The sequence below is a fragment of the Tachyglossus aculeatus genome, chromosome 2 (genome assembly GCF_015852505.1).
Source record: "Tachyglossus aculeatus isolate mTacAcu1 chromosome 2, mTacAcu1.pri, whole genome shotgun sequence".
Lineage (NCBI taxonomy): Eukaryota > Metazoa > Chordata > Mammalia > Monotremata > Tachyglossidae > Tachyglossus > Tachyglossus aculeatus.
In genome coordinates this window covers 98,643,094-98,669,724 of record NC_052067.1, presented here as the reverse complement: position 1 = coordinate 98,669,724, position 26,631 = coordinate 98,643,094, and the positions used below count along the sequence as shown (strand labels likewise).

Here is a 26,631-nt window from a genome sequence, read left to right as displayed (position 1 = left end):
GTGGCTCAGTGCATCTACCCCAGCCTGGCACATAGTAAGCACTTAAAAAATACCATAAGAAGCCCCCCTGAAAGTCTCACTTAAATGCAATCTATCAGTGGTTTTTTTCGAATTCTTTGTGCAGAGCACTGTGCTAAGCACTTGGAAGAGTATAACACAACCACGTAGTATTTATTGAGCGCCTTTTGGGTGCAGAACACTTTTGTAAGCCCTTGGGAGAGTATGATCATCATCAGTCGTATTTATTGAGCGCTTACTATGTGCAGAGCACTGTACTAAGCGCTTGGGAAGTACAAATTGGATAAAGTCAGTAAACAAGAAAGCTACGAAATGCATGTTGCTGAGATCAATTCCCAAAATTAGAGGGAAGTAGCGTGGGTGATATGTATGTGCATTTTTAATTTCTCCATAGCAAAAAGATGCTGTCTGCGGGTAGGACTCAGTACTGCAGGCTGTCAGGTGGACAGGCACGGTAATCAATCAAATTTACTGAATGCTTAGTATGTAGGGCACTGTACTGAGTGCTTCGGACATTACACTACACCAATATAACAGACACATTCCCTGCGCACAGTGAATTTACAGTCTAGAATGGGGTGGGCGGGGAATAGAACCTACTGAGCTCACCTCCTCCAGGAGGCCTTCCCAGACTGAGCCTCCTTTTTCCTCTCTCCCTCCCCACCGCCCTACCTCCTTCCCCTCCCCACAGCACCTGTATATATGTTTGTACAGATTTATTACTCTATTTTACTTGTACATATTTACTATTTATTTTGTCAGTGATATGCTTCTAGCTTTACTTCTATTTATTCCGATGACTTGACACCTGACCACATGTTTTGTTTTGTTGTCTGTCTCCCCCTTCTAGACTGTGAGCCCACTGTTGGGTAGGGACCGTCTCTATATGTTACCAACTTGTACTTCCCAAGCGCTTAGTACAGTGCTCTGCACACAGTAAGCGCTCAATAAATACGAATGAATGAATGAATGAATGGGAGTGGAGCGGGTGGGGACGCAATGAGAGGAGGGGTATTAGTGGATAGAGCACGGGAGTCAGAAGGACCTGGGTTCTAATCCTGGCTCTGCCACTTGCCTGCTGTGTGATCTTGGGCAAGTCACTTTGCTTCTGTGGGCCTCAGTTATCTCTTCTGTAAAATGAGGATTAAGGCAATGAGCCCCCTGTCATGGGGGACTCTGCTCAAACTGATTTGCTTGTATCCACCCCTGTTCTTAGTCACCCCAGCCTGGCACATTAGTAAGCGCTTAACAAATGCCATTATTATTATGTGGGGAAGGCCCAGAGAGAGGGAACAGGAGATAATAATAATTATGGTATTTGAGGTTATGAGATTTCACCTTGTGTTGCAGCTCTTCTGTCTTGACAGCTTCAAAATGTCACCAGGCCCCCCCAGACCGGTTCCCTCTGTTTCAGGGAAGGCCAAGGTAGGGCAGCGGTCGCCGGAGGCGGGAGGTGATCAGAACCCACGTTCCAAGGCCCTTTTTTCTATGAAGTTGCCCCTCTGCGAGGCAGGGCACTTGCTGGCCACAGGCCAGCCAATTAGAGCATTTACAGGTGGCCATCCAGCTGGTGACCCTTGCCCCTTTTAGACTACGCAGAAGGGGCGGCAGCAATTATCCCTCAGCCATTTACTTGTCATCAAAAAGGTCTGAAAATTTTCCCCGTGGAGATTCGAGACAAACTATCACAGAGGCAGAACCCAGCAATGATGTAAGCTCATGTAAACTGAGAAGTCGGGTGGCCTAGTGGGTAGAGCATGGCCCCGAGAGTCAGAAGGACCCGGGTTCTAATCCAGATTCTGCCACTTGTCTGCCATGTAACCTTGGGCAAGCCACTTTACTTTTCTGTGCCTTTGTATCCTCATCTGTAAAATGAGGATAAATCCTGTGAGCCCCATGTGGGATGTGGACTTGGTCCAACCTGATTAGCTTGTATCTACCCCAGCGCTTAGTACAGTTCCTGGCATGTAGCAAGCACCTAACAGATACCATAACCACCACCCCCTACAGATCTCATTTAAATGCAATCCATCGGTGGTATTTGTTGAGCACTTTGTGCAGAGTGCTTTGTGTACTTTAATATGTTTTGTTTTGTTGTCTGTCTCCCCCTTCTAGACTGTGAGCCTGCTATTGCGTAGGGACCGTCTCTATATGTTGCCAGCTTGTACTTCCCAAGCACTTAGCACAGTGCTCTGCACACAGTAAGCACTCAATAAATGCAATTGAATGAATGAATGCAGAGCATTGTGCTAAGCACTTGGGAGCGTAAAACACGGCAGAATGAGCAGACAAGTTTCCTGCCCATGATGAGCTCACAGGCCCGTGAAAGATACTAATGGATTTTCATTCAGAGCGAAGATAGGCATCCCAATGACCGCCTTGGACTCCAGTGATGATGATGATGATGGGCTCTCCCGTCGAAAATGACAGGCGACCCTTGGCCTGAGAAGTCAAGACAGAGAACCTGCACCTGGGGCTTGCTTCTAGCGCTGGTGATTTGCACAGCACCACTCTTGGCCCCGCTGCCAGTCGGGTGTTCTCTGGGGCCCAAAATGCAATGCAGTAAGTAGGAGGGTTGGACTGCTGCCCGCTGTGAAATGCCCCCCAAAGCGTTTAACACGCAGAGCCCATTTAGGCTGGGGTCACGGGCCAGAGTGGCAGTACTCTCTCCCAGCACTATAACTAAGCAGGCAGTTGCTTAATTGTCCCCAAATAGCCAGTGACTTCTCAGGATTCCTGCTGGCATGGTCCACTTTCACATGTTGAAGAAAACCAAGATGATTATTAAGCGCTTAGTGCGGTGCTGTCCACACAGTAAGCGCCCAATAAATACGATTGAATGAATGAATGTTTTAGAGAAGCAGCGTGGCTTAATGGATAGAGCCTGGGCCCAGCAGTCAGAAGGACCTGGGTTCTAATTCCAGCTGTGCCACTTTGCTGCTAAGTGAACTTGGGCAAGTCACTTAACCTCTATGTGACTGTTACCTCATATGGAAGATGTGGATTGAGACTGTGAGCCCCATGTGGGACAGGGACTGTGTTCACTCTGATTAACTTGTATCTATCCCAGTGGTTAGAACAGTGCTTGACACATTAGTAAGCACTTAAGAAGTACCGTTATTGTCATTATTATTAGTCTGTACAAAGGAAGGCATATATGCACAGCCCAGACCTGAAGGCTAATACTGGTCTCCTCGATGTACCACGAGCTCGTCTGTCTCGCCACTGACCTCTCGCCCACATCCTGCCTCTGGCCTGGAATGCTCTCCCTCCTCATATCCAACAGACAATTACTCTTCACCCTTCAAAGCCTTATTGAAGGCACATCTCCCCTAAGAGCCCATCTCTGACTAGGCGCTCCTTTCCTCTTCTCCCCCCCCCCCGCCCTGCATTCCCCCTGACTTGCTCCCTTTATTCATTACCCCTCTCTGCCCCTCAGCACTTAGTAACATATCTGTGATTTCTTTACATTAATGTCTGTCTCTCCCTCTAGACTGTAAGGTCGTCGTGGGCAGGGAATGTGTCTGTTATTGTTTTACTCTCCCAAGAGCTTAATACAGGGATCTGACACAGAAAGCGCTCAGTAAATATAATTGATTGACTAGGCAGCACATTGACTAATAATGCAAATGATAGCCAAGCTCCCCAAGGAGACAGGGACCGTGTCTAATTTCCCGCATGTGTATTGTCTCCCAGGGCTTTAGTATAGTGCTTTGCACCCAGTAAGCACTTAATAAATTCTGTTATTACAGCAAGGAAGTAGAAACCCAAGCCAAGATGGCCAGCACATCCTTAGGGAAACTGTCAAAAAATGCGGTGACGGTAGGGTATTTGGCTCCAAACCAAACTCGGGGTCTCTGGAAGCTGTAGCACACGACCTGGACCCCACATCCAGCTCCTTGAACCCTTCTCTCAGGATCATTACAGGCCAGACTCAACAACAAATGGCAAGACAGGATCTGAAACAGTGCCTCTCTGGAACCCAGCCAGAGTCACTCTGTCTTATTCATTCAGTCAATCGTATTTATTGAGCGCTTAGCTGTGAAGCCACCATGTTCCCCTCAGTAGAGCTATCCTGAGTAGGACTGTCGTGAGAACGGACAATAGAATGCCTAACCAGTTGCCAGATGGTAAACGGAAATCGGGAAACTGAAAGTAAAGACAGTTGAAACATTTTAAGGCTACAGTAAAACAAAGCTTTAGACAGTGTTGCAGCACTGCTGAAAACCGGGAGTCAATTACCATGGGTAGACCAGAAGTGTGTACAACTACAGTCAAGATCGAAGTGCCTCATCGTGAGCAGAAGCTCTGCAGGGATTGAGAGAAAAGGAGGTAACAGCAAAGAAAATGCTGCCAACATTAAACACAGCAACACAAGAAAGTGTACAGGTTTTTTGTGCGAATACTGTAACTGGGATGGTAGTCTCACATTGCAATCAAATGCACACTTGTAGCTTAATTTCTTCCATCAGTGGCATCTCCTTGGGATACTTCTTCTTAGGTGCCGTCGAGACGTTTCCAGTTCATAGCGACTCTGTTTTGTTTTTTCCATAGAATCAATCAATCAATCGTATTTATTGAGTGCTTACTGTGTGCAGAGCACTGTACTAAGCGCTTGGGAAGTACAAGTTGGCAACATATAGAGACAGTCCCTACCCAATAGTGGGCTCACAGTCTAGAAGGGGGAGACAGAGAACAAAACCAAACGTACTAACAAAATAAAATAAATAGAATAGATATGTACAAGCAAAATAAATAAATAAATAGAGTAATAAATATGTACAAACATATATACATATATACAGGTGCTGTGGGGAAGGGAAGGAGGTAGGACGGGGGGGATGGAGGGGGGAGGAGGGGGAGAGGAAGGAGGGGGCTCAGTCTGGGAAGGCCTCCTGGAGGAGGTGAGCTCTCAGCAGGGCCTTGAAGGGAGGAAGAGAGCTAGCTTGGCGGATGGGCAAAGGGAGGGCATTCCAGGCCAGGGGGATGACGTGGGCCGGGGGTCGACGGCGGGACAGGCGAGAACGAGGCACCGTGAGGAGATTAGCAGCAGAGGAGCGGAGGGTGTGGGCTGGGCTGTAGAAGGAGAGAAGGGAGGGGAGGTAGTAGGGGGCGAGGAGATGGACAGCCTTGAAGCCAAGGGTGAGGAGTTTCTGCCTGATGCGCAGATTGATTGGTAGCCACTGGAGATTTTAGAGGAGGGGAGTAACATGCCCAGAGCGTTCCTGGACAAAGAAAATCCGGGCAGCAGCATGAAGTATGGATTGAAGTGGGGAGAGACACGAGGATGGGAGATCGGAGAGAAGGCTGATGCAGTAGTCCAGACGGGATAGGATGAGAGCTTGAACGAGTAGGGTAGCGGTTTGGGTGGAGAGGAAAGGGCGGATCTTGGCAATGTTGCGGAGCTGAGACCGGCAGGTTTTGGTGACGGCTTGGATGTGAGGGGTGAAGGAGAGAGCGGAGTCGAGGATGACACCAAGGTTGTGGGCTTGTGAGACGGGAAGGATGGTAGTGCCGTCAACAGAGATGGGAAAGTCAGGGAGAGGGCAGGGTTTAGGAGGGAAGATAAGGAATTCAGTCTTGGACACGTTGAGTTTTAGATGGTGGGCAGACAACCAGATGGAGATGTCCTGAAGGCAGGAGAAGATGCCAGCCTGGAGGGAGGGGGAGAGAGCAGGGGCAGAGATGTAGATTTGGATGTCATCAGCGTAGAGATGATAGTGGAAGCCGTGGGAGCGAATGAGGTCACCAAGGGAGTGAGTGTAGATTGAGAACAGAAGGGGACCTAGAACTTTCTTGGTAAGAAACACAAGTGCCATTGCCTTCTTCGCGGTAAAGACTTTAAGTCTCTGCCTTTATTTCTGATCAACATTTTGATCACCCGCTTTTAACTCTGTCCCGTGACAATGCTGCCCAACATAGGTGAATTAATTTTGACACTTCCTTTCCATTTTGGGTAACCCTGATGAGAGCGTATCTCTCAGTGGCATCGCTCTAAGCTTCATTAGCATAAGTGAACTCTTCTGCTACGGGAAGGTGTTAATTCATAGGAGAGTTGGGGTACTTAGGAGAGATATTTGTGTGTGTGTGTGTGTGTGTGTGTGTGTATCATCAATCAATGGGACTTGTTGAGCACGTACTGTGTGCAGAGCACTGTTTTTAAGGGCTTCAGTGTGTACCATATATATATGTGTTCAAAGCGCCATACTAAATGCTGGGAAATAAATACGTGGATGAAAAGGATATGTTAACTGGCCCTTACGGGGCTCACAGTCCGGTAAAAATATTATCGGAGAGAGGAGGCTGATGACCGACACATAAGGTACAACGATATGAGCCAAAAATGACAATTAAGCCCTAGTGTAGGAGGACATCGTGGCTAGAGGAGCAAGAGTTTCAGATTGTATATGACTCAGAGTCCAACAGTCACCCCACAGGAGGGGCTTTCCCAACGGGACCTTGGTGGTGTCTCCTCTCCATTTCGGCCAGGGAAGGGACCAATGGGACTCCGGGTAGCGTGCGGGTGGGCAGCCTCACTTTATTAAATTTCTCATTTTCAGGTACTTTCTTCTGAAATCGATAACCCCAGAGCCGGGTCAGAGCTCCAGAAGGCCAGTGATTTAGAATGGGAAAACACTGCATCCTTCCTCTGTACCTTACACTTCTGTTATGGACCTCATTTGTTTCTTTCTCTTTAAGTGGCTTCTTTGGATTCAGAAACTGCTGCTACCAGCCCAGAATACCTGCTTAGATGACTAAAATATCTATGGGAGTCTAAACGTTTCTGAGTCTTTAGTTCCTCTGAGGCTGTGGGTCTTGGCCATAGTAACAGCTGTGGTATTGGTGAAGCATGTACTACGTGCCAAGCACTGTGCTAAGCTCTTGGGTAGATACAATATAATCATGACATAGTCCCTGCCCCACATGGGACTCACGGTGTAAGGGGGAAGCACACCAGGTAGTCAGTTTTACAGATGAGGAAACTAAGGCACAATGAAGAGATTTATTACCTAAAGACACACACTGGAGAGAGAGGGGGAGACATCCATTAATGCAATAAATAAATTACAACTATGTACGTAAGTGCTGTGGGGTGAATAAAGGATATCATCATCATCATCAATCGTATTGAGCATTTACTATGTGCAGAGCAGTGTACTAAGCTCTTGGGAACTACAAATTGGCAACATATAGAGACAGTCCCTACCCAACAGTGGGCTCACAGTCTAAAAGGGGGAGACAGAACAAAACCAAACATACTAACAAAATAAAATAGAATAGATATGTAGAAATAAATAAATAAATAAATAGAGTAAAAAATATGTACAAACATATATATATCTATATATATATATATAGATCCAAGTGCAAGGGTGATGCAGAAGGGAGAAAGATTAGGGGAAATAAGGGCTTAGGAGAAGGCCTCTTGGAGGAGATGTAATTTTTATAAAGCTTTGAAGGCAGGGAGAGTTGTAGTCCGTCAGATATGAAAGGGGAGGGAGGTCCAGCACTTAGAACCGTGCTTTGCACATAGTAAGTGCTTAATAAATGCTATCGTTATTATCCAGGGCAGAGGCAGGAAGTGGGCAAGGGGTCCTGGATAGATTCCTGGGATTGGCCTTTGTTTTGAATTGGTAAAAAGAGACACCCCCCGACCCCACCTCCAGATTTCTAAACAATATGCCATTTTAGAAAGAACTGGGTTAGTCACCTGGTCATTTGGTTTTCACTTCCATTGTGGTTCGACAAGATGATTTTCAGGCCCACATCAGCAATGAAGATCAGCATTTTCAGTACACAGAGGGAGCTCAGGTGTTTCTTAAAAAGACCACCATGCGCTGGTACTCCACCTATCTGGAACGTGGTAGAGGAAAGGTAGTGAACTGAAATTTTCTAATAAATGTGAAGACCTTATCCACACCATACAGTCTTTGGAGTTTAATTTATTTACATCTACATCTCTGCCCCTGCTCTCTCCCCTTCCCTCCAGGCTCGCATCTCCTCCTGCCTTCAGGATATCTCCATCTGGATGTCTGCCCACCACCTAAAACTCAACATGTCCAAGACTGAACTCCTTGTCTTCCCTCCCAAACCCTGCCCTCTCCCTGATTGTCCCATCACTGTTGATGGCACTACCATCCTTCCCATCTCACAAGCCCGCAACCTTGGTGTCATCCTCGACTCTGCTCTCTCATTCACCCCTCACATCCAAGCCATCACCAAAACCTGCCAGTCTCAGCTCCGCAACATTGCCAAGATCCGCCCTTTCCTCTCCTTCCAAACCGCTACCCTGCTCGTTCAAGCTGTCATCCTATCCCGTCTGGATTACTGTATCAGCCTTCTCTCCGATCTCCCATCCTCATGTCTCTCCCCACTTCAATCCATACTTCATGCCGCTGCCCGGATTGTCTTTGTCCAGAAACGCTCTGGGCATGTTACTCCCCTCCTCAAAAATCTCCAGTGGCTACCAATCAATCTGCACATCAGGCAGAAACTCCTCACCCTGGGCTTCAAGGCTGTCCATCCCCTCGCCCCCTCCTACCTCACCTCCCTTCTCTCCTTCTACTGCCCAGCCCGCACCCTCCGCTCGTCCACCGCTAATCTCCTCACCGTACCTCGCTCTCGCCTGTCCCGCCATCGACCTCCGGCCCACGTCATCCCCCGGGCCTGGAATGCCCTCCCTCCGCCCATCCGCCAAGCTAGCTCTCTTCCTCCCTTCAAGGCCCTACTGAGAGCTCACCTCCTCCAGGAGGTCTTCCCAGACTGAGCCCCCTCCTTCCTCTCCTCCTCAACCTCCTCTCCATCCCCCCCTTCTTACCTCCTTCCCTTCCCCACAGCACCTGTATATATGTATATATGTTTGTACATATTTATTACTCTATTTTACTTGTACAAATCTATTCTATTTATTTTATTTTGTTAATATGTTTGGTTTTGTTCTCTGTCTTCCCCTTCTAGACTGTGAGCCCACTGTTGGGTAGGGACTGTCTCTATATGTTGCCAACTTGTACTTCCCAAGCACTTAGTACAGTGCTCTGCACACAGTAAGCGCTCAATAAATATGATTGATTGATTTATGGTGTATAAGTTCACACCTTGGGGTTGCATAAGAAGGGTGCTTTTAGGTAGCCTTATCATCTCCCATTAATTTGTCTCTGTCCTCTTAGGTACACTCATAATACAACTCTTTTTCCTATAACACCTGGTTCATACACTTGGGACCTAAGTGCATTTTGGCCGAGGTTTTGTAGTGGCATTTGAGCACCCACTTGGTGCTAGGAAAAAACATGTTTTTTTTTTAAGATGGTAATTGTTAAGCACTTACTATATGCCAGACACTGTACTAAACGCTGGGGTAGATAAGATAAGCAGGTTGGACAGAGTCCGTGTCCCATCTGGGGCCCACAGTCTTAATCCTCATTTTACAGATGAGGTCACAGAGGCACAGAGAAGTTAAGAGACTTGCCACCCAGCAGACAAGTGGCAGAGCCAGAATTAGAACTCAGAACCTTGCAACGCCCAGGCCCGTGCTCTTTTACCACTAGGTCACACTGCTTCTCTTGTGGCGTTATTTCTTGCTGACATTATTTCTTGAATTAATGCCATTTCTGGAGAGCTCAAACCAAATGTCCGGATTTTTAAAAACACATTCATTCCACCTAGATCTTAATGTCCAACAGACCGTGTCCATCAGTAACGGTGCTATTTGATAAGTGCTTACTCTGGGCCAGGCACTGTACCAAGCACTGGGGTGGATATGAGCAAACCGAGTTGGACACGGCCCCTGTCCCACATGGGGCTCACATTCTTAATCCCCATTTTACAGATGAGGGAACTGAGGCACAGAGAAGTGACTTGCCCAAGGTCACGCAGCAGATCTTATCTCTCGGGGTTCCTGAGAGAGCCTGACAAGCAGAGCAAATCAGATCTTGCTCCAAAAACATTAGTTCTGGTGGCTCAGGAAGGTCCCAGGTACCTGATTGCAGCTCTAAATTTTTGACCCGTGCAGTCAGGCCAAAACTGTATTTTTAGTGAAAATGGATCTGCCCAGAAAACAGTGTTGCCACCTTCTATTTCTATTAGCGTGCGTAATCGTGTTTACCACCGGTCATGAGTCGGGTGATTTCATCACCAGTGGCAAGAGCAAGGGCTTGAGAGTAAGAGGATGTGGGTTCTAATCCTGGCTCTGCCACTCGTCTGCTGTGTGACCTTGGGCAAGCCACTTAACTTCTCTGTGCCTCAGTTACTTCATCTGTCGTAAAATGGGGATGAAGACTGTGAGCCCCTCATGGGACAACCTGGTTACCTTGTATCTCCCCTAGCACTTAGGACAGTGCTTGGCACATAGTAAGCATTTAACAAATACCATTATTATTATTCATCATTGACCCAAGCGCTTAGTACAATGCTTGCACACAGTAAGCACTCAATAAATGATTGAGTGACCAGCAGGCTGAACCAAGGATCCCTTTAATAATTGGGAAATTCATTCCGCCTACATTCCTTGTAGACTGGTTTGGGTCTGGTCTTTACTGCTTCCTGCAGAACTCTACTCGTCCCAGATGCTTTTGCTCTTGTTTTGATGACAAGTACCTGTTGTTTAAGGAAAAGAGAAAATGGACTCAGTGGTGATGACTTGCTTTTTTTTTTTGTGTGTTTTTTTTTTTAAGGTATATTCAAAAGAAATAATTCCAGACTGATGGATGAAATTTTAAAACAGCAGCGAGAACTCCTGGATCTGGATTGTTCCAAGTATTCGCAGGGGTTTGCAAACAGGAATGAAAAAGAAAAGCAAGGTGGGTGTGTGGGAAGAGTTCTTGGCATGCAGATAGGTTCTCTTGAGAAAGAGAGCTCCCTAAGCCATTGTTGTCTCCTTTCTACTGACTGCTGCTTAGAACAGTGCTTGGCACATAGTAAGCGCTTAACAAAAACCACTATTATTATTAGATGAGCACTGTAAAAATTGTCTGTAATTGGAGACTCCTGTGAACACCACTGTTCCCCAGGAGCTTTTGGAGGGAGAAGTTCTGAAAGTGTCACGGGGAAGTAAATCAGTTGACCCCGAGGAGCCGCTGTGGCCTAGTGGAAAGAGTCCAGGCCTTGGAATCAATCAATCAGTCGTATTTATTGAGCGCTTACTGTGTGCAGAGCACTGTACTAAGCGCTTGGGAAGTACAAGTTGACAACATATAGAGACAGTCCCTACCCAACAGTGGGCTCACAGTCTAAAAGGGGGGGACAGAGAACAAAACCAAACATACTAACAAAATAAAATAAATAAAATAGATATGTACAAGTAAAATAAATAAATAGAGTAATAAATATGTACAAACATATATGCATATATGGAGGTGCTGTGGGGAAGGGAAGGAGGTAAGACTCCTTGGAATGTCAGAGGACTCCAGGCCTTGGAGTGTCAGAAGACCCAGGTTCTAATCCTGACTTTCTAACTTCCTTGCTGTGTGACCTTGGGCAAGTCACTGAACATCTCCGTGCCTCAGTTTCCTCATCTGTAAATGATACAGTAATAAATTATTTTAATGTCCGTCTCCTCGTCCAGACTGTAAGCTTGTTGTTGACGGGAGCGTGTGTGCTAATTCCATTCTTTTGTACTCTCCCAAGCGCTTAGTGCAGTGCTCCTCACGTAATAAGTGCTCGATAAATACCAGTTATTGATCTGTAAAATGAGGTTCAGTGCCTGTTCTCCCTTGAACTTAGACAGTGAGCCATATGTGAGGCAGGGACTGTATCTGAACTGATTGCTTTGTACCTACCCTAGCACTTTAGTGCAGTGCTAGACACACGGTAAAGCACCCAAGAAGTACCACAGTCATCTGTGGTCTGAGCGTTTTTAGAGCAGAGCGTCTGTAGTGCACTGTTTTGTAAAAGTGCCATTCCAGGGGTCAAAGCTCTGTGGCTCTTTAAAACTGTGACAGCTTTGGAAATAATCATGTGATGATTTTGTTTTTCTTTCTCCAGTTTTAAATTGCCAATCAGCAGTGAAGGTGCTGTCTCCAGAGGACGGAAAAGCAGATATTGTGAGAGCAGCGCGGGACTTCTGTCAGTTAGTAGCTCAACGGCAAAAGAAGTCCACAGACCTGGATGTGAATGTCTTAGATAACCTACTTAGTAAGTTCCCCAGGAGTACCTTTGGTCTGGCCTTCTGTGACCAGCACGCATTCGATCTCTAGAATGGTATTAGGAAGCAGAGCAGCCTAGTGGAATCAATCAATCAATCGTATTTATTGAGCGCTTACTGTGTGCAGAGCACTGTACTAAGAGCTTGGGAAGTACAAGTTGGCAACATATAGAGACAGTCCCTACCCAACAGTGGGCTCACAGTCTAGAAGAAGAAGAAACATGGTCCTGGGAGTAGGGGACCTGGGTTCCAATCCTGGCTCCGCCACTTGCCCGCTTTGTGACCTTGGCCAAGTCACTTAACTTCCCTGTGCCTCAGTTTTCTCATCTGTAAAATGAGGATTCAGTACCTGTTTTCCCTCCTATTTAGACTGTGAGCCCCATGTGAGACAGGGACGGTATCTGACCTGATTGACTTGTACCTACCCCAGTGCTTAGAACAGTGCTTGCTAGGCAGTAAGTACTTAACAAATACCTTAAAAAAAAAAAAGAAATCCCCATCATAGAAAGCATCACTGGAGCCGGTGGCTTAATGGGTTCCTTGTGGAAAGCATTTCAGTGCAGTTGCACAGGGAGGTGTGTGGGAGTGGAGCAGATCTGGAAAAGACTTTCTATTCATTCATTCAGTGGTATTTGTTGAGTGCTTACCATGGTCAGAGTACTGTAAAAAGCCCTACTGGTCATTCTCTTCCCTTTCTGGAGACTCTTGATTCGGCAGTATTCCCGTAGTGCTCAGCAAAGTGTTTCTTCCTTTCTCTTAAACCAAGTTCCCCACCAGTCAGGGTTTTTGGGAAGCTGTTGGGCAAGTCATCCCCAAAACATACCTTGGGTGTTATCCTGATTCCTAATTTATTCTTCTCCCTGACAGCCTTGTCCCCAAGCCTTCCAGCCTCTCTAAAATCCCTCCCCTTCCCACTGCTAAAATTCTAACCCCTCCTCTTCTCATTTTTTGCTGTAATTTCTTGTTTCTGTCTCCCCTTCACTTTTAGACTGTAATCTTCTTGTGAGCAGTCAGTTGGTCAGTGGTCAGCGCTTACTGTGTGTATGGCACTGTACTAAGTGCGTGGGAGAGTACACTATAACAGAGTTGGTAGACATCCCCCTCTAGACTGCAAGCTAGTTGTGGGCAGGGGATGGGTCTGTTTCCTGTTTTACTGTACTGCTTAGTATGGTGTTCTGCACGCACTAAGCACTCGGTACCTATGGTTGATCCTTCACCAGTGTATTCAGAAAAGTGCCACAGAGCAGTTGACTCTTTTTATTGCCAATCCCACCAGCTGCATTCCTTTTCCAGGCGCCATGGCCTCTCCCCCTTTAGTCCTTCCCTCACTATCTGCCCATGCCAGCCTCCAACCTTATTGGGCCGGGAGGGACCTCACAGGCCCGTCGAGTCGAGGTGCGGCCCGTCAGGGTGACCGGCAGGCCTCCGTCCTTGGCTTTGACCCCAAACCTAACCCGAGGACCATGTTACTTCAACCTTTGTATCTAGATTTCAGGCCACGCAGATGTCCCGGCTTCTTCCGTCCCCTCCTCCTCCATCCCACCGAACCGTGTTCCCCTTGGGAAGGCAGCGGAGGCGTCTCCTTGCTCTGGCCAGACAGGAGGGGAAAGGTGGCCCATGCCAAGTCTTAGTCTGCCCTTCTGTCTCCAAGTCAGCCTTTCAGCCAAACTGGACAGTTACAAGGCCATCTGCTTGTTAATAAGCTCCTCACATAGCCTACTTGCTGACCTCTCTGTCCCCTTTCTCTCCCAATACAGACCATACTTCACTCTGCTGCCCGGATCATTTTTCTGCAAAAACGTTCAAGCCAGGTTTCTCCAACTCCTCAAGAAACTCCATGCCCCTCCACCTCCCCACCAAACAGAAACGCCTCACCCTTGGCTTTAAAACACCTTGCCCCCCGCCCCAACCTCACCTCGCTATTCTTCTACAACCCAGCCCGCGCACTTTCCTGTGCTAATGCCAACCTTCTCACTGTACCTCGATCTCAGGTATCTCGCCACCGACCTCTCTGTCTCTGGCCTGGAACGTCCTCCCTTCTCATATCCAACAGACAATTACTGTTCCCCACTTCAAAGCCTTATTGAAGGCACATCTCCTCCAAGATGCCTTTCCTGACTAAGCCTTCCTATCCTCTTCTCCCACTCCCTTCTGCATCACCCTGACTTGCCCCCTTTATTCATCTCCCCAATCCCAGCCCCACAGCACTTATATATGTACCTGTAATTCATTTATTTATGTTCATGTCTGTCTCCCCCTTAGTCCGTAAGCTCGTTGTGGGCAGGGAATGTGTCCGTTTATTGTTATAGTGCACTCTCCCATGTGCTTAGCACAGTGTTCTGCCCACAATAAGCACTCAGTGCCTGACCCATTCCAAGGTTCATCTCAGCTCTCGCCAGCATCCTCTCCCCCATAGCCTTTTGCTCTTCCTCCAGGGGTGGAGGTTGGTTGATCACTGCCGCATCTCTGAATCTTACCGCCAAGGGTGGTGGGAGCTGCCTAGCTCAGCCCGTGTTTGGCCTCTCGCCAGTGCCCCGATCCCTCTGTCCAGGACCCCTCCCTTCAGATGCTCGCATCTTCTGTGTGCAGGTCTCCTAGGCCACCTTCTTCCAGCACCACTTTCTGTCTCCTTCCTCACTTTCACCTTCTACAGACCAAAAACCTTCTTGGTAGTTGTCTGCTCGGTGGATTCCCTTAAGGTGTTAACAGTAGTGGCTGCTAGCTTTGCCTGACAATGTGCTGGTACATCGGACCAGCAATGGACTGGACCTTCAAGATCTTAGTGGGCATATATGTAAAATCACGCAAGTGTAAGAATAGGTTCTTGAGCTGAGCAGCTTTTCTGGGTCTTCTCCTGTGTGGCTCTCGTCTCATTGATATCATCATCATCATCAATCATATCTATTGAGCGCTTACTGTGTGCAGAGCACTGTACTAAGCGCTTGGGAAGTACAAATTGGCAACATATAGAGACAGTCCCTAACCAACAGTGGGCTCACAGTCTAAAAGGGGGAGACAGAACAAAACCAAACATGCTAACAAAATAAAATAAATAGAATAGATATGTACAAGTAGAATAAATAAATAAATAGAGTAATAAATATGTACAAACATGTATACATATATACAGGTGCTGTGGGGAAGGGAAGGAGGTAAGATGGGGGGGATGGAGAGGGGGACGAGGGGGAGAGGAAGGAAGGGGCTCAGTGATATAACCATTGTTGCTCCGAACTCATGAACATAAAGACTTTAAACCCCTTCTCTCCATCTCTTCATCACGCTGCTCCACAGCCCTCACATTTTGAGTGAGCACAAATTCCTAACTTGCTTTTCATTATTAAGTTGGGGACCTCTTTCTCGTCCAGGGTGAGAAGGTCAAAGCAAACCTGTAATGACAGCACAGTTGTTTTGTAGTTGGGCTTTGGGGTGTTTTTGTGGTTTTTTTTGTAAATGCTCAGTGGTTTAGAGGTTGATATTTTAGTCCGAACATTTGGGAGAATCACACAGGACATTTTTTGTGAGTTAGGCAATGATATGGGAAATGAGAATGTCACGGTGACCTTCCAAATAGCTGCCTTATTAATTATCCCTATTGTTATTTATCCGTGTTTCCACGGGGGTGTTGGAGCTTCTTGGCTGGCTAGGGAGACTGGCTGCTTGTCAGAGACGGACATGTAGAAGCACACTTGGGATTGGTGTGAAATTTGAAGTGAAGGAGCGGGGAAAGGGCTGAGTGAGCCAATTGGATGCATTTGTCATTGTAATCATAATAATTATTATTATGGTATTTGTCAGGTGCTTACTATGTGCCAGGCACTGTACTAAATGCTGGGGTGGACACAAGCAGATAGGGTTGGACACAGTCCCTTGTCCTCTGTGGGGCTCACAGTCTCAATCCCCAGTTTGCAGATGAAGTAACTGAAGCACAGAGAAGTGAAGTGACTTGCCCAAGGTCACACACCAGGCAAGCGGCAGATCTGGGATTAGAACCCGTGATCTTCTGACCATTGTTCATGTTACAGCAAAGCGCCAAGGGAGCCTGGCTCCAAATGGTTCTAATCGATCAACCGTAATTATTGAGCATCTATCAGTATGGTATTTGAGCACTTTCTAAGTGCAGAGCACTGTACTAAGCGCTTGGTAGAGTAGAAAAGAACAGTCGGTAGACACATTCTCTGCCCGCAAGGAGCTTACACTCTAGCTTTATTGGCTCAACCTCACTCTTTCTCCTCATCCCAGAAGGCAGATCTATTTAGTACTCCATTCGTCACAGGAAAACAATCCCGCTGATCCCTGTCATCATTTATTCGATCCTATTTATTTAGTGCCTGCTGGGTGGAGAGCGCTGTATTAAGCACTTGGGAGAGTACGATATAGCAATAAACAGACACATTCCCTGCCTACGACGAGCTTACGGTCTAGAGGGGGAGACAGACGTTAATATAAATAAATAGATTTCGGATATGTACATAAGACCCGTGGGGCTGAGGGAGGGTTGAATAAAGGGGGCAAATCCAAGTGCAAGGGTGACAAGGGAGCAAGTGGAAAGGAAATGAGAGCTTCATAGGGGAAGGCCTCTTGGAGGAGATGTGCTTTTAACAAAGCTTCCTGCAGTTTGGGGCATTTCTCCTAACTGGGGCTGGCTTTGAGCCGCAGAGGAATGGTCATTCACTTTGAAGGTTATTTGGCCTCCGGTTTCCCCCTTGAGGGGTCTTGCAAAGAGGAATTTGTGGCCAGTATATGGTGGGCAATGTAGAAAAGCCAGTCAACCCACATCTGGAGCATTGGCGGCTTAAAAGACTTTCCGAATATATCTCCAGTTCCCAGTGACTGGGTGTGTCTGCACCATTGTTTTATTGAGTGGCAGAGCTATGCCTTTTTTTGTTTTTCATCCGCTAATAGTAATTGTGATATTTGTTTGAGCACCTGCCGTGTGCCAAGCACTGTACTAAGCAGTGGAGTAGATAACAGGATATCAGGTCTGACACCCTCCCTGTCCCTCATGGAGCGCCCAAGGAGGGAAGGCAGGTATTTAATCCCCGAATGAAGAAGCTCAGTGACCTGCCCAAGGTCACTCAGCAGGCACGTAGCGGAGTGGGATTAGAACCCAGTTCCCTGACTCCCAGACAGGTGCTCTTTCCGCCAGGCCGTGCCGATTGGCCCTTTTGACGGCTACCACACTCTGGGCCACTGATTTAAAAGAATATTTGATGACTCTGAAATTTTTGATTTGATTTGATGATGGCATTTGTTAAGCGCTTACTATGTGCAAAGCATTTTTTCTGAGTGATGATCAGTGGCTTACCCTGGAATCAGCTGGTAATTTCACAGTACCCTCCCTCTGGGTCACTTCATGGAGATCTTAAAAACTGGTCCATCCTACCCTGATTCATTCATTCAATCAAATTTATTGAGCGCTTACTGTATGCAAAGCACTGTACTAAGCGCTTGGGAGAATACGGTATACCTGATGCATTCTCTGCCCACAGTGAGCTCACAGTCTAGAGGGGGTGACAGAATTTGGTACTTGCTGATCCCAGGCAAACCCTATGATTTACCCTTTTTCATCCAAAAGGGTGATCATTTATTCATTTATCATCTATATGTTGCTGACTTGTACTTCCCAAGTGCTTAGTACAGTGCTCTGCACACAGTAAGCGCTCAATAAATACGAATGAATGAATGAAAGAATAATTCGGTATTTCTTGAGCATCAGTAGCATGCCACTTCTAAACTAGGGAAGCACCATGGCCTAGTGGATAGAGCACAGGCCTGAAAGTCAGAAGACTCTACCACTTCTCTGCTGTCGTGTGATCTTGGGCAAGACACTTAACTTCTGCACCTCATTGACCTCATCTGTAAAATGGGGATGGAGGCTGTGAGCCCTGTGTGGGACGGGGACTGTGTCCAACTTGATTAGCCTGTCCCTACCCCAGCTCTTAGAACAGTGCTTGACACATAGTAAGCGCTTAACAAATGCTATCGCAATTGTTATTATTAGATGCTTAGAAAGATACAGTAGAACCTGAAGACGCTGTCCCTGCCCTAAAGATGATGGGTGAACAAATTGTGAGAAGAGATTTGTGAGGCGCAGCCTGGGCTAGGGGCAAGAGTACGGGCTTGGGAATCAGCGGACGTGGATTCTAATCCCGGCTCCGCCACTTGTCGACCTTGTGACCTTGGGCAAGTCAGTTCTCTGGACCTCAGTTACCTCATGTGTGAAATGGAGGTGAAGGTTGTGAGCCCCATGTGGGACAAGGGACTGTGTCTAGTCCAATTACCTTGTATCTACCGCAGCGCTTAGAACTGCTTGGCACAGAGCAATTACTGCAAGTAGAATATATGTTTGTATTAAGGTATAGGCAATGATTTGTGCTCGTCGATCAAACGTGAAGATAGGTTCAACCAGCTCAACCAGCGGTAAATAGAACTGTAAATTTTTTTAAAAAAAAACGTGGTGCTTGAAGTTGAGCTTCCAGAGAAGCAGTGTGGCTCAGTGGAAAGAGCCCGGGCTTTGGAGTCAGAGGTCATGGGTTCAAATCCTGGCTCCTCCTCTAAGCTGTGTGACTTTGGGCAAGTCACTTCACTTCTCCGTCAGTTCCCTCATCTGTGAAATGGGGATGAGGACTGTGAGCCCCCCATGGGACAACTTGATCACTTTGTAACCTCCCCAGCGCTTAGAACAGTGCTTTGCACATAGTAAGTGCTTAATAAATGCCATTATTATTATTATTATTATTAACTGTGGAGAACAGAAAGAACCACTTTTTGCTGTCATGAGATGGCAGCTCTCCCTTGGGGTAATGTGGAAATTTGCCTCTTCCATTATCCCTGCCCTGTTCCCTTTCCCTTAGCCTGTTTTCTGTTCTTGACATACTATTCCCTCCAGTTCCACCATTACTCAGAGTTTTGAGAGCCTCGTCGAAGGCCTTTTAAAAATGTAAATCTGTTACACCCCTTGGTCCTCCTCTATCCACCAGCTTCCTGACCTTTCAAGGCCTCCAAGGAGGCATGGTTGTCCCTAAGGAAAGTGATTTGAGGGGAAGAAGCATAGGGAAGCAGCGTGTCCTAGCAGAAAGAGCACAGGTTTGGGAGTCAAAGATCCTGGGTTCTAATCACAGCTCTGCCACTTACCCACTCTGACCGTGGGCAAGTCAACCTCCCTCTGCCTCAGATCCCTCGTCTGCAAAATCCAGGTTCTCCTAACTTAGATTGTGGGATCTGACTATCTTGATTCTGCTCTGTGACCTTGGCAAGTCACTTCACTTCTCTGTGCCTCAGGTTCCTCATTATTATTACTGAAAGTATTTATTGAGTGCTTACTGTGTGCTACACTGTACTAAGCACTTGGGAGAGTCTGTACAATGGGGAATAAGACTGAATGCTACGTGAGACTAGGACTGTGTCCAACCTTGGTACAGTGCTTGGCACAAAATAAGCATTTAACAGATACCTCAGTTGTTATTAATTATCTACCCCAGCACCTAGTACAGTTCTTGGCACATAGTAAGTGCTTACCAATTATTCTTATTATATTGCTATATAATAATAATGGTATTTGTTAAGTGCTTACTATATGCCAGGCACTGTTCTAAGTGCCGGAGTGGATACAAGTAAATCGGCTTGGACGCAATCCCTGTCCCATGTGGGGCTCGCAGTCTTAATCCCCATTTTACAGATGAGGTAACAGGGCCAGAGAAGTGAAGTGACTTGCCTAAGGTCGTACAGCAGACAAGTGGTGGAGCCAGGATTAGAACCCATGACCTTCTCACTCCCAGGCCCGTGCTCTACGCACTACACCATGCGTTTATTATTATGAAAAGGTGGTGCTGAAGCTGAGTCTGGCCCTTTCCAGTGCTTGGTTACCCTTCCCAGGAAATCCTCGGCTTCCATTCAGAATTCCTTTGCCCCTTTGAGGTGGTTGCCATCCAGTCCCGCTAAATTGTTTACCCCAAGTTATCCATTTTCCCTCACTCTCCCTATGTGGTCACCACAGCCCGACCCACTTCCTCTGACCCGTCTGCTTCAAGAATATAAGTGGGGTGTGGGGAACCTGTCTAGCATCTTAGTAAAGATCAAACGAAAGAATTCCCTGAGCCTCTTGGCTACTCCTTTTCAACCCAGGGTGTACTTTGTACTCCACACGGTCAAGTGGCTCCTCTGCTCCCTGAGCCAGCTTCCTGCTTTCGATGTGTTTGGAGAAGCCTTCATAATTAGCTTCCATTGCCGAGTGCACTTCAAACTCCCTTTTGGCTGCCTAATTTCTTAGGTGCCCCTGAACTGCCTTTTTTATTCATTCAGTCGTGTTCATTGAGCACTTACTGTAGGCAGAGCACTGTACTGAGCACTTGGGGAGACTACAATATAAGAATAAACACATTCCCCACCCACAAAAAGCGTACAGTCTGGAGGCCTCTATAAATGCCTTCAACTCTCCCCCCCGCCCCTCAAGTTGCCTCGCACTGTTTAGGAGGTAGAAGAACATCGAGAGCATCTGTGGGGGCTGGCAGTACCCAGAATGCGATTCCCAGGTATAAATGGCCACTGCCCCGGAGTGCTGGAGGCTCTCCAGTGAAACTCCCACCTCCTGGAAGAGTTCTAGAGATGATCCTGGGCATTCTAGACCAGTGGGATCCATGTCTTTTTTTGGCAGATTAATGGCCTAAGGTCACATCTCCACCAAGAGGCCTTCCCCGATTGAGCGCTCTTTTCCCTGGCTCCCTCTCCTTTCTGCGTGGTCTGTGCTCTTGATCTGTGACCTTTGGGCTTTTGGTGCTTGCCCCACCCTCCAGCCCACAGCACTTGTGGATGTATCTTTAAATTACGTATTATAAATTATTTATATTTTGTTAGTATGTTTGGTTTTGTTCTCTGTCTCCCCCTTTTAGACTGTGAGCCTACTGTTGGGCAGGGACTGTCTCTATGTGTTGCCAACTTGTACTTCCCAAGTGCTTAGTACAGTGCTGTGCACACAGTAAGTGCTCAATAAATACGATTGATTGATTGATTGATTATCCGCCCCCCCCCCCCCACGCCCATCGACTGTAGGCTCACCATGGGGAGGGATCGGATCCACCAACTGCATTGTACTCTCCCAAGCACTTAGTACAGTGTCCTGCATGCAGTAAATGCTCAATAAATACCACTGATTGATTGGACTATAGTTCTGCTCAGATGAACCCACAACCCATTGAGCATAACATTCAGTCATTTATTCAATCATATTTATTGAGCGCTTACTGTGTGCGGAGCACTGTACTAAGTGCTTGGGAAGTACAAGTTGGCAACATATAGAGACGGTCCCTACCCAACAACAGACTCACGGTCTAGAAGGGGGAGACAGACAACAAAACAAAACATGTGGACAGGTGTCAAGTCATCAGAATAAATAGAAGTAAAGCTAGATGCACATCATTAGCAAAATAAATAGAATAGTAAGTATGTACAAGTAAAATAAATAGGGTAGTAAATCTGTACAAACATATATACAGGGGCTGTGGGGAGGGGAAGGAGGAGAGGAAGAAGGGGGCTCAGTCTGGGAAGGCCTCCTGGAGGAGGTGAGCTCTCAGTAGGGCTTTGAAGGGAGGAAGAGAGCTAGCTTGGCGGGTTTTCGGAGGGAGGGCGTTCCAGATCGGGGGAGGACGTGGTCCGGGGTTGACGGTGGGACAGGCGAGAACGAGGTACAGTGAGGAGGTTAGCGGCAGAGGCGCGGAGGGTGCGGGCTGGGCTGGAGAAGGAGAGAAGGGAGGTGAGGTAGGAGGGACCGAGGTGATGGGCAGCCTTGAAGCTGAGAGATAGGAGTTTTTGCTTGATGACCATGGTAAAGAGCCATCAGGCCTTACTCTCCTCTTGGAATCCTCAAAGGGTCAGCCGGGGAAATGCCATTAGATTTCCAGGAGGGGGAATTAGGCTAAGCCAATCTCCCAGCATAGATTAGGTGGAGGAAGCATTCATTCAGTTGTATTTATTGAGCGCTTACTGTGTGCAGAGCACTGTACTAAGCTCTTGATCCATCCTGCCGGTTGGTTTTCAGGTTTGACAACCTCTCCCCCCAGTCAGCAGGGATTATCAGGCCAGTTCATTAGTTGGGTTGGGATTAATCTGTTCAGTGTTCATCCCCTAGCTCATTTGGTGCTCTTTTCTGATGCCTGTGGGGAGTTTAGGTAAGGGTCTTCTATTTAATCTGTGGGCGTTTGAAGTCGATTTACAGTGACTCTTGGAGCCATCTCGCCTACTCAGCTAAGCCTGCCACCAGCGTACTGCAAATTTACCCAGCACCCGCTCAACTAGCTTTCTTAATCGGCACCTCCCTTTCACGGCTTTGGCTTTATGTGTGCCTTATTTCAAGCCATCCAGATTCTTTAAGTGTGAGTGTCAGAGCGGGACTAGTTCTTTGCCCCTCATTTTGTCCATGAATTGGCTTGGCCTTGCGGGAAGAAAAAGAGAACTGGAATGGGGTCTGTTTCAGTGTTGGAAGAACCAGGTAGAATCCCACTTCATATTGACACTGGGCTGCATAATAAAGTTTAAGGCAGTGTGTCTCACCTACCTTGCTTTTCCCCCTACGTTAAAATGTGGTTCTTGCAAATTTCCTCCTCTTGAAAACTTAGCTCTTTTATTTAAATGGTATTTGTTAAGCACCTACTAGGTGCCAGGCACTCTTCTCAGCACTGGGGTAGATACCAGTTAATCGGATTGGGCTCGGTCCCTGTTCCACGTGGAGCTCACGATATTAATCCCTATTTTACAGATGAGGTAACTGAGGCACAGAGAAGTGACTTGCCCAAGGTTACACAGCAGACAAGGAGGCCAAGCTGCTTTTTTTCCCCTTCCTCCTGCCTAAAGGGTGTTATTTTGCACTGTGGTTGTATTTATTTTGGATCATATTATTTATTTTGGATGTATTATCTCTGCCCTCATTGCAGACATGTCAACGTTTTTGTTGAAATGTTAAGTTAGTTTGGCTTAGACGATCAATTGGGATGCAGAGTTTGGAATTTTTTCAAACTTAATAGGATTGATTGTTCACTCTTTTGATTGATTCGTGATTCTGCAGTTGACATCTTACGTGTCTGTGGACTACCCAGATTTTATCTTCATTTTTCACTATTGGAATATCGTTTTCTACTTAATGACTCTTGGCCGAAGGGGGCTTTTGGTGAAATAATAATAATAATAATCATGACTGTGGATACAAGACAATCAGGTCCCACACGGGCCTCACAGTCCAAGTACGAGGGGCAACAGGAATTGAATCCCCATTTTACAGATGGGGTAACTGAGACACAGAGAAGTTAAGTGACTTGCCCAAGGCTACGCACTATATAAATGGCAAAGGTGGGATTAGAATCCAAGTCCTCCGCCTTTGCTTTTTCCATTAGTCCATGCTGCTGCTAAGGGGAAGTACTAAGATACCCCCAAATGGAGGAGACTCTATGGGTAGAGCAATTATGCCAATTATGTGTAAATGACTCTCGTGTACATAGGGGTTGCTCAGAATTAACCCTTCCACCCAAATCCATTTTTCCGTCCCGGGAGAATGTGAAATGGGGAGTGGGGGTGTTGGGTATTGTGTTCTTACGGCAAGCATCTATTTATTGTTGCATTGTATTCTCCCAAGTGCTTAGTACAATGCTTTGCACACAGTAAATGCTCAATAAATATTATCAAATGAATGAATCTAGCATCCTAGGTCATTTTGGGGAGAGCAAGCGTGAATCACACTGGACTAGCTGCTGCTTCTTGGAAAATGCTGTTCGAAAGCCACCTGCTTCAGTGGTGTTTTCAGACATGGGCCAGAGGGAGCGAAGGAGTTGTCGGAGAGTTCAGAGTGCTAGAGTTTGATATTTCAGGTGGAACCCACTTTGTGTTGGAGGTGTGGGTTGAGAGCGGAGGGGTCAAAGGGTGGATCTGGGGGTTCAGGGTCTTCATCTCTGCACCCAAAAAGGGGAAAAAACCCTTGCATGAGATTTCCCCTTTAAGACTAGCCACAGCTTAATCTCTTTCTTCAGCTCTGTCTCCATGGTCTCTGTTAAAAGGGCATGTGTTTCTCTGTTTTCCAGGTTCTGATGGTTTCCCCGACCCAGATTTAGTATTAAAGTTTGGTCCTGTGGACAGCACGTTAGGATTCCTTCCCTGGCACATCAGATTGACAGAGATTGTGTGAGTAACCGAAACCTCGTGGTAGCCGGGAATGCCGCCGTCTTGGGTTCTGACTTGGCTGCTTGGTTCTCCAGCCCCGTGGGGGGACGTGAGAAAATCCAGGTTCAGGCGGGGCAGGACAGGGGGGAGTTTTGGTTTCACTAAAGAGGGAGCAGTCGCTGCTGAAGGATTGCGAGGTGGAGGGTGGGGAGGTGTAAGAGGCTCAATTTGTGTTCAAATCCCTGTCGCTTCCTCCAGCCAAGGCGGTGCCAGGTGCTCATCGGTGTTTGCTCTGTTTGCCTCCCAGCTCTTTGCCTTCCCACCTCGACGTCAGCTACGAAGACTTTCTCTCAGCCCTCCACTGCTATGCCGCGTGCGAGCAGCGCCTGGGAAAATGAGCCCACCCCCGGCCCCCCAACCCCACTGAACAACTTGAATCCAGACTCTTGGAAGAGAGGTCTCAACGTCGCTGTTGTTTACAGGCACTTGCGATGGAAGCTGTCGTCCTCTCTCTCTCCGCCCTCCTCACCCCTCATCCTTCCCGATCCTCTCCTTAATTTATCCACAAACTCAAATAAGTGTCTTGGAGGCAAGTGCAGGTCTGGGGAGGGAGGGCCCAGCAGGAGATGTTTGTGCCTCTGTGCACCCAGGAGGCGTAGGACGATAAATCGATTGGGAGATTCGGAAGTTGGGGTGTGCGCGGACCTGCAATTTTGAGCGGAGACACTGTTTAAGCGAATGAAATGTAGGCTTCTCTCGGCCTCAGCCCCTTCCCTGTTTTTGTGGGGAGGGCAGAAGGTGATTGGGGTTATTTGGGTGGGTTTTTTTTCGTTGTTGGGGGGAGGTGGGGGAGGGCATTGCTTTCCTAGTGACCAAAACTTTTTAAGTTGCAAGAATCATGGAACAACTCTCGAGTTGGGAGTCTTCTCAGTTTGGAAAATCTCCCAGGAAACGGTTTCTTTCATGTGTCTCTTCCACTCCAAGCAAGCTCATCTCCAGAGCCGAGAGGAAACTAGAGTCTCAGTTGTCCGTCCGTTTCTGTCCATTGCATCATGATCAAACAGCATCACTTTGGTTTTGTTAGCCCAGGGGCGAGAGTCAATTCAAATATATTGCTACTTTGGTTTTTTTTTTTTTTTTTTTTACTTTTAAATGTTAAATTCAGAAGTCACCAAGTGGTCAGTTCTGGACTGAGAAGGTGGAAATTTCCAGTTCGTGAAAAGGAAGGTTGTCCTGTTCCTTTATTGCTTTTTTGAGCAGGGTGCTGATTCTAGCCTGTGCAGTTAATTCCAAAAATCTGTTTCCCCCTTAGAATCGGGTGTCTTTGTCACTTAGAAATAACAAGTAGGTGTCTGTGTCCTCTTCCTGCTTTCAGAGTCTACCCTCCACCTCCAGAAATATTCCTCTGTACCAATGATGAAGTGGTGGCATGTTTTGTTTTCTATAAGTGGAACTTGATTTTTATATTGCACTGGTTGGGGAGTTTTAATTAGAATCACTTTTCAAGGGGTTGAGACGTCGGTAGATCATGTATGACCCAAGACTTGAATGAAATTAAGATTTCACTATATGCTTCATTTTTCAAGAAAAGATGAAGAAGCACCGACTATTTTATTGTGAAAATTAAGGACTATCTATTTTATAGGTCTACAATCATTGCCTTCAGCACTCCCTTTCTCCCTGCTACTATTTAAGAAGGTCTCTGACACTATGTCACTGATCAGATGAGCTGTGGATATTTCAAACAGAGGCTCTGACAGTAAATGTTCACTTCTTGTCTTACAATTGTATCTTTGGAACTGGGTCATTATTGGAAATCCCTGTTTCAGAAGTCTGTGTAATAGGCCTGCAGAGCGTTTGAGGCTTCTTGAGAAATTGGCTTGGAATTGCTCTTCAGGTTCTGAGGTTGGAGGCAGTGAAGTGGGAATGCAGTCCAACACCAAGTAATCAAACTCCTGATTATGATTTTTGAAATGCCCTTGAAATAAAAACCTTTAAACTAAAATGTGATCAAGTGCTCTATTACTTTGCCCTTCACCCCCTTGGAGGCTGACGGGTTTTGTGTTCACATATCGCTGAAAGTCTTGTCTCGTTGGAAAGCTACACCGTATGCCTCTTCGTCTTCAGATAATACAGACCCGATTGGCCCGCCAGGACTGATTTCTAGATTTGTATCTCGTGTTTTGTATGTTCATTAAGGATTGGAGTATTCTTGGGCTCCAAGGCCAAGCTGGAAATACCGTAAGCAGTTCTTAACAAGGGAACCTGGAGGGAATGGTGGTAAGAGATGCCGTTGGAATAAAATAGTAAATAAAACAAATAGGAAAGCACAT

General features: G+C 46.8%; 1 protein-coding gene across 1 annotated transcript in view; it reads left to right on the top strand.

The window, feature by feature from the left end:
• NUS1 (NUS1 dehydrodolichyl diphosphate synthase subunit) overlaps positions 1-26,303 on the top strand; it is a gene marked incomplete at its 5' end in the record, with an annotated part of 50,516 nt that extends 24,213 nt beyond the window's left edge. The window contains 4 exons of the mRNA XM_038762636.1: positions 10,689-10,814; positions 11,998-12,147; positions 24,220-24,319; positions 24,606-26,303. Coding sequence (XP_038618564.1) covers positions 10,689-10,814; positions 11,998-12,147; positions 24,220-24,319; positions 24,606-24,696 — 467 coding nt within the window. The remainder of the gene's footprint in view (positions 1-10,688; positions 10,815-11,997; positions 12,148-24,219; positions 24,320-24,605) is intronic.
• Positions 26,304-26,631: the final 328 nt, after the last annotated feature.